Source organism: Enoplosus armatus, chromosome 17 (assembly GCF_043641665.1).
Source record: "Enoplosus armatus isolate fEnoArm2 chromosome 17, fEnoArm2.hap1, whole genome shotgun sequence".
Classification (NCBI taxonomy): Eukaryota; Metazoa; Chordata; class Actinopteri; order Centrarchiformes; family Enoplosidae; genus Enoplosus; species Enoplosus armatus.
In genome coordinates this window covers 3,768,358-3,776,165 of record NC_092196.1, presented here as the reverse complement: position 1 = coordinate 3,776,165, position 7,808 = coordinate 3,768,358, and the positions used below count along the sequence as shown (strand labels likewise).

At 40.9% G+C, this 7,808-nt stretch overlaps 1 protein-coding gene across 1 annotated transcript; it reads left to right on the top strand.

Moving 5' to 3' along the window:
- Positions 1-4,851: 4,851 nt before the first annotated feature.
- Positions 4,852-7,050, top strand: LOC139299899 (protachykinin-like). The gene is made up of 5 exons (XM_070922847.1): positions 4,852-4,977; positions 6,258-6,354; positions 6,554-6,586; positions 6,731-6,784; positions 7,016-7,050. Exons 1-5 carry the CDS (start codon positions 4,852-4,854, stop codon positions 7,048-7,050), a joined length of 345 nt encoding a protein of 114 aa, XP_070778948.1.
- Positions 7,051-7,808: the final 758 nt, after the last annotated feature.

Here is a 7,808-nt window from a genome sequence, read left to right as displayed (position 1 = left end):
GTTGATGCCACCAAGACGCCACCGCTATAATATGCTGTCAGGGAAAACCCAGAGCTGAAATCGTGCCTTTACGAAATCAACCCTGAATCAAAATCCACGCCTTCCTCATCTTCACACGGCTCATCTTGTTGAGTCAAATCTCTCCCAGAGCTCAGAGTAGACAGCCAGCACTAGAATCTGGGGTTCTCAAGCAACAACTCTCCATTGGCAACTCTCACGCTGAGAGTTTGATGTTGAATTTTAATATCCACATAATCTTTACCGCATTGTATACGTAATTGTCTTTCGCACCCCCAGGCACTGGCAATAAATGTAGAACGCAATATGTTTAAGCTGAGAGTCGGTGCAGTTGTGCTCGACTCAGCGCAGATATGGAACCCGGCGGTGTTTGTGTTTGTGATCTAATCTGTACTTAAACTTCTCCACTGGGACCTTTATTGGCAAACAGCTGCTGAAAGTTCAAATTAGCAGAAGGCTAGTTTCCTCTGTAGTTATTGACAGCCAGAGATGGAGAGAGCTGGTTAGAGAGAAAAGAAATGTCAACAACTCATATACATCTGAAAAGTGACTAAATGTCACCCAAAAGGGTTGGGAACCACTGGTTTAATCTTTAACAGTGTGTTGTACTTTACAAAGTAAAGCTGTCAGACAAATGCAGCGGAGTAAAAAAGTACGATATTACACTCTGCAACGTAGTGGAGCAGAAGTATAAAGTAACATAAAATGTAAAGTACCTCAAACTTTTACTTAAGCACAGTACTTAGCAACCAGTCAGTAACCGATCAATTCTGAGGATTTTGCAGCTCCTGGCAGAGGTGTGCTTTCTAATGCTTTCTAATGAGGTGCTACATTCAGTTTGAATTATTTACCCTTTATTAATATTTTAGTTCCTTTAGTAAGAGCGGATGAGGGTTGTCAGTGACGGCTTCCGTCGCTTTAATGTAAAAACAAACAAACCAAAAAAAAAAACACACTTGTTTTCACACATATCTGATGGAAGCTATTATATTTATTTATAAGTATAAATGTTGTGTGTGTGTGTGTGTGTGTGTGTGTGTGTGATTGGGCCTTACATTTCACAAACTGACCAGTTGCAGAAAATGAGGCAGGAGCACTAAGTATTTCTATACAGCTCCAGATCAACAATTACGTGAGTCACTTGGTCATCATGGTAGAATGGTTAAACATAACGGAGGTAATGACTTGGCGACTTTGCCCAGTGAACCATGGAGCAGTCCAGCGTCATGCCAAGGCAGGCGGTCCCCGGAACTTAGGACAATGCAGGTGTTCAACTAAAGGAGAGATAGTTTTCCCAACAAAAAACAATAAAAACATCGCATACAATCTATCGGTGCTGTTTGACATGACAATCTCTGACGTAATACCTGACTCTAATCGTTTGTAACCATTTGCAACTCAGGGAGTGACATCCGAGTCTGATGTCTCCCGCTTACTTGATAAATAGCAGATTTGTTGGCAGAAGCGTACAAAGTGCGCCTATAATTGCAAAGGTTATTTCATGGTTCTTTGGGGCCCAGTATCAGTCTGTTGGTCCACCACTTTGGTCCAGACCGAATATCTCAACAACTATTGGATGGATTGCCATGAAATGTTGTGTGTATGTTGTTGTACGAAATGTTGTTCATGGTCCCCAGAGGATTAATTCTAGTGACTTCAACAAATCCTCTGACTTTTCCTGTAGCACCACCAGCAAGACAAACCTTTTTACTTATCTAGTGCAGTATCTCAACATCGACTGGAGGGATTGGTACAAACTTTTATGTAGAGGTTCATGGTTCCCAGATGATTAACCCTAAAGCCCTTGGTGATCCCTTGACTTCCTCTAGCGCCACCATGAGGTTGACATTTGTGGTTTTAAGTGAAATGTCGCAAAAAAAAAAATTGGATTGGTTGCCGTGAAATTAGTTACAGGATTTGACGTTTCCCACAAATGTGATGACCTTTCATCTGATGTCTTCATCAGGTCAGAAATTCAATTTTGTCCAATACTTTGGTTTATGACCAAATATCTGTAAAACTAACGATATTCCCAGCATCAGCCTCAGCTGTACTTGTATCTAGTGCGGATTGGCAAATGTTAGCATGCTAGCACACTAAGCTAAGATGTTGAATACAGTAAACATTTATAATTTGCATATGAGCATTGTCATTGTGAAAATGCTAGCATGGCTGTAGACGCTTCTAAAGCCTGAAAATGCTTTGATGCTTTATTTTTTTCATAAGATTCCCTACATGTTGCATAAGAGTCATGAACTACAGAATGATGTTCCCTCTTTGATTCTCAATAGTTCCTGATTGTCAAAGGAGACTGATTGCAGCTAGTATTTTTTAGAGGAGCTACCCTCAAAACAATGAGTGTCAACAACCACTACAACCACTGTCTTTAGATTAAAGAAGTGAATAATGAATAAATGACATAATCAGTGGTCAACCATAGTTTTATAACGGAGGCCACAGTTAAAGATGACTGATTGAGGGTCAGCTCCGTGACCCTTAAGTGGAATAGGCTGGTATTGGTGACACTCTGAATGTATGTTGCTCCCGTTTGACAGAGGGTGTCATTTTTCCTTACATATATTTAGAGATAATGTACTTTGATAGTGAAGAAAATATTACAGGTTCTTTGGCAAACAACTCTGCACACTAGACCACATGCACCACATTTCTTTCAGAACATTTTACGGAAGTAAGACATATTTCCTTACAATTCGTTTTGAGGCAGCGTTTGATGAGGTCAAAACTCATCAAACAACACTTTACAAAGATTTAAATCAGATGAGTAAGACGATGTTTGAAGAGCTAGTTCCCCTACAAGTGGAGCAGATCATCGGGGGTCATTTAGTCATTATCTGTCTGACATATGTACGCAGAGCTTCTTAGGTTGTGTACTGAGGTATTAGTAAAGATGCCGTGTGTGTGCATGTTCGTGTGTTTCACTTCCACTCCTGTGAGTTATACTCTAACCCTACAGTGTGTATCCGTATCTGTATACAGCCCAAGTCTAATTTCCTCAATCCCTCTTCAGTTCTGACTCCCAGTGCACCAGGAGGAATTGAGTCTTACGGAGAGGCTCAGAAAACTCCCTTATGATCATAAAGGTTAAGAGTTATCAAGGCCGATCCCTGGGCAGCTGTTTGTGTAGACAGATAAGACCCCATGAAGGGAAGCAGTGTGTTTTTTTTTTTTGTGGCACCAGCAAAATGGATTGGTTGTTGGAAAAATGTCATTGAGAAAGTAAAAACAGTTCTACCTCTCCTCTCCTGCGATTGGAGCATCTATCTTTTGAACAAGACTACAGCCATGCTAGCTGTTCCGTGACACCGTACTAAAGCACATGGTGACTTGGTATGAGCTAAATGCTAACATCAACATGCTAACATGCTCACTATGCTAACATACTGATGTTTAGAAGGCAATGTTTACCCTGTTCAACATCTTAGCTTCCAACATCATGGACTGCGCATGTTCCTGTGACCCCTTAAAATGAAGCAATGTCTACTTGGGACACCCCATCAAAGGTTATGGCCTCAGTGTGAACATGAAATGTCAGCAGTTCAACTACAGAGTGATTTTTACTTTTCAGATTGTTTTATTTGAGCCTGAAGAGGTGAAAGTATCTGGCAATTTCAAAGAGAGAAAAAAAATCTATGTCAGAATAAAATTAACAAAAATATACTTTGCCTTAGAGATTACATTTCCCACCCCTTTAATCATCTTGTGACCCCCTCACATTTACCCTGGGACCCGTGTTGGGGTCCTGACCACCAGGTCGGTAACCACTGTGGTAGATATTAGAGTCACGGGGGACACAAGAATGCACAAAGTAAAGAAAGACACAGTGCCTACAGTATTGACAAACCCAGAAAATCTACAGTCTGACAAATTTTACAAGAGTCTGAGGAATCACAGAGTCCCCCCTCCTCCCCCCCGACTGTTTGTGCTGGTCACGGAGCGAGGGAAGAGATGAATTAGTGAATATTTAAAGCACAACTTCATCATGCTACTGGGCACCTGCAGAGCCACACAAACAAAGCATGAATACATCACAGCTGAAAATCAAATTGCACCTGGAGAAGGTGACACAAGCCATAAAGTTGACACAAAACATGATGTGATCTGGTTTGGCTTTGAAGGCAGGCCTGAAATTGAAAATATAACCTTGTCAGTATTATTTGTGATTTGGTTTGGCATATTGCAGTCTTCCACCTGTAAAATCAAGCCTGTCCGGTCTTTGCCCGTGGCCCCCTTTTTCTTCTTCTTCTTCTTCTTCTTCTTCTTCTTCTTCTTCCTTGTGGTTCATTGAGCTGATAACTCAGACACACACTGGAGTGTCATACATCGGCCCTCATGCCCCCACTCTGTTCATCCATACCACATTTTGCCGTTTAATGACCTCGTCAATCAATCAAGGGGACAAAGGAGGAATCACAGGTGAGTTAACAGAGACAAACAGAATCAACACGTCCATCCTTCACAGTTTGGGAAGTGGTCAGTTAGCTTTAGATAAGGTGAAGTTTACTCACACTGTCGACGCACATCACCTCTGAGTCAGAGAGGAGAAGAAAAAAAATATATATATATCTGGCCTGCAGGATATATTCACTTTAACATGAGGTTGGAGGAAGCGGGGAGGGGCGAGCAGGGGGACTTTATAAGAGCACACGGAGACCTTCAGTCGGGACCAACGCACACGAGTGCACAAGAAAATACACATTTCGGTTTTTTTTGAGGGGGGGGGCTTGAAGTTATTTGGCTACTGTATGCGTCCTAATCGGGGAGGTTTCTCTTGACCATCTGCAGCCACTTTTACTGTGACACCCTTAGGTGACGATGGAGGCTCTGAAGTTCGTAGCCGTGCTGTTGGTGGTGGTGTTCGTGCAGGTGTTCGGCGCGCTGGGGACTCCGCTCTCCGGCGAAGACGAAGACGGAGAGATCTGGACGGTGGAGAACTGGCAGGTAAAAAAAACAAATATATATATATATATATATGTATATATATATATATATATATATATATATATATATATATATATATATATAAATCATCCGAAATGTGTTTAGAGATGTTTTTTTTTCTTTAGCTTTATAAAGGAGTGTATCTGCATCAGAAACTGTTCATTGCCAAGTAACATACATTACAAGGAACTTGCCGTGGTCTGAAGGTGCTATTGTTTTGACAACAAATATGTAGAATATAAAAGGTAAAATAAGAATAAAAATAGAAATAAGATAAGATACATTTTTTTCCCTTCTAAGCTAAATTCTACGGTTTCCCCGCTTTTCTCCACTATCAGATGAAGGCAGTGGTCAGCTGAAGAACTGTGTCAGATTTAGGTGAAATCTTCAAAAAATATAATAAATGAAGAAATAAAAAGGGCGAAGCAACTTTCCTTCTTTGCTTTTCCTCAATAATAATAAGAGTTCCACGCGCTTAAAAAGCTGGCGCTCACATCTGGGCACCGCGGAGAGCGACACCCGGTCGGGATGTCACGTCACCTCCCGGTTACCGAGAGCCTCTAGGCGGAAGAGCGGACAGTGGGCAATACTGAAACACAGAAAAGCAACATGAACTGTAATCCGTGAAATATTTATTTCCCCCTTCATCATCAACAAGAAGATGAAGATGAGACCAACTGAGCAAACAGTTGACAGAAGTTTGTGAATGCTGTTTCCTGCTGTTTCCATCTGTATATTAATTTAGAAATCAAACACACTGTTGTGAAACGTGTTGTCACGCCTTTCCGAATGAGTCTCATAAGATATTACAGAGCTGTGTGAGTTACTGCATAAACTACCCCTCCCCCCCCCCCCCCCCCCCCTCTCAAAAGTACATTCAGTTATGTTGCTCGACACCTATCAGAGGCTCGGGCAGTAGCCCGTGAGGCAAAACCCAGGGCAAAGAAAGCATTCAAGGCATTAGCTGTTGTGAGCGATTCAGATGAGTGTATCGAGGGGGGGGGGGGGGGGGGGGGGGGGGGGGTGAAATGTATATTGTAGCCTATTCTAACTGTATTTAAAACTACAAAAAGTACAGAATTGCACGCTAAACTTAAAGAGCGCTGTTCAGTTTCAGCACCATGGACAGCAGCAGCTCCAGTCCATCAGACAGCAGGGAGGAATAACTTGAACTTCATACATTCTTGTACCAAAACTGCAATGACTCACAACTGCCTTTATTGTGTGTGTGTGTGTGTGTGTGTGTGTGTGTGTGTGTGTGTGTGTGTGTGTGTGTGCAGGGCTACCCGCTAGAAAGAGGTATAACCATCAGGCTGGCAGACCTCATCAAGCGCTCCAAAGCACAGCAGTTCCACGGCCTCATGGGAAGAAGCGCGGGTAAACAAACAAATGCACGACTGCACTTTGTGGGGATTTTATAAGAGATTTATTGTGTTTTTGTAGTAGCTATATTGCACTTTGTGTTTTTTCTTAATCTCCAGTAATATCTGTATAATATTCCTGCTGACACGACGTGGTTTCCCTATTAGTAGTTTTTTACTATCACTATAACATTTCTATCCCTCCTTTATTTCAGACGCATCTCAACCTGTGAGACTGGGCAGGAAAAGTGGGTATAATTACACCATAAGAAAGCTATGAGTGTTGTCTTTTTCCTTTTGAGATTACCACCAGATTTGATATAATTGGGTTTCTTTGAACCCTCCTGAAGATCGTTTTTTTCCCCCTATCTTTGTCTTTCTGTCTCCGTCAGGAAATAAAGGGGAAATGTTTGTTGGACTCATGGGCAAAAGGAGTTTAGGTGGAGGTAATGCATCTCCTTAATGGACTTTTACATTTTCAGGAAATATACTTTTTCCAACCTGCTCGGATCTTTCACGGTTATTTGGGAGATGTGTTTACTAACAGTTCATCTTCATTGCTTGTGAACATTTTATACTTCGTGCCATCATCCTCTCAGGTATTCCTGCTTGAGAAATGCCTAGCTTGTGTCAACTCGGAGTCTAATATCTTGCTCTCTTTCTCTCCAAATTTCCAGATATGGAAGAGGAATGGAAATCTGACTCTTACTAAAGATGAAAAATGAAACAAAAACGACACCTTAAAAACCATAATCAGAGCTCAGATTCAACTGTAACGTCCTATTCAGTCGTGTTGCTGATCAACGGGACATGGAGTGTCACACAGTCTGACCAGGACAGATGTTGCAATTAACTGGAATTAATTTGAGCTGCTGCATATCACTATCCATCACTGTTGAACTATAATCTATAATATTGTTTCAATCATATTTAAAACTATGTACATGTAACCCTTGTGTCTTTTCAGACAGTTTGCTTATTTAATGAAATCCATTAAAGCTGATAACATTAGCTAAGTGTGTCTTTTTTCTGTGTTGCCACTGTAAAGAATGACTCTGTTGAATTGGAAAAAGAGTGAGTGGAACATTCAGCATCATCGGGATGGACCATCATGACAAATAATTGACTTTACTGCTGATTTAGGTACATTTTTAATTGTTGGCGAAATCGTCTCTTATTACTCCATAGTAATATAGTAATGGAATAATGTTGCAGATTAATGAATAAAACCATATTTTGTTCACATACTTGTCTTCATTTGCTTTTGCTCTGAATGAATACGTATTCACATACTTCTAACGTTATATTAGAAGAGAAAAGAATGTTCTGCCTGAGCTGTTTCTTTACTTCCAATTACTCTATTATACATTTTGAAAAGGATGCCTATATCATACCCCTTAAAGAAAATATTGCAGACTGAAAACACACAGATAAAAAACAAAACAAGAAGAAGAACAACAGTCATAACTG

Excerpts from the sequence above, each read along its gene's own strand:
- LOC139299899 (XM_070922847.1), top strand. The coding sequence starts at position 4,852 with ATGGAGGCTCTGAAGTTCGTAGCCGTGCTGTTGGTGGTGGTGTTCGTG. Across the intron at positions 4,978-6,257 it reads GGACGGTGGAGAACTGGCAG|GGCTACCCGCTAGAAAGAGG; the intron begins GTAAAAAAAACA and ends GTGTGTGTGCAG. Across the intron at positions 6,355-6,553 it reads CCTCATGGGAAGAAGCGCGG|ACGCATCTCAACCTGTGAGA; the intron begins GTAAACAAACAA and ends CCTTTATTTCAG.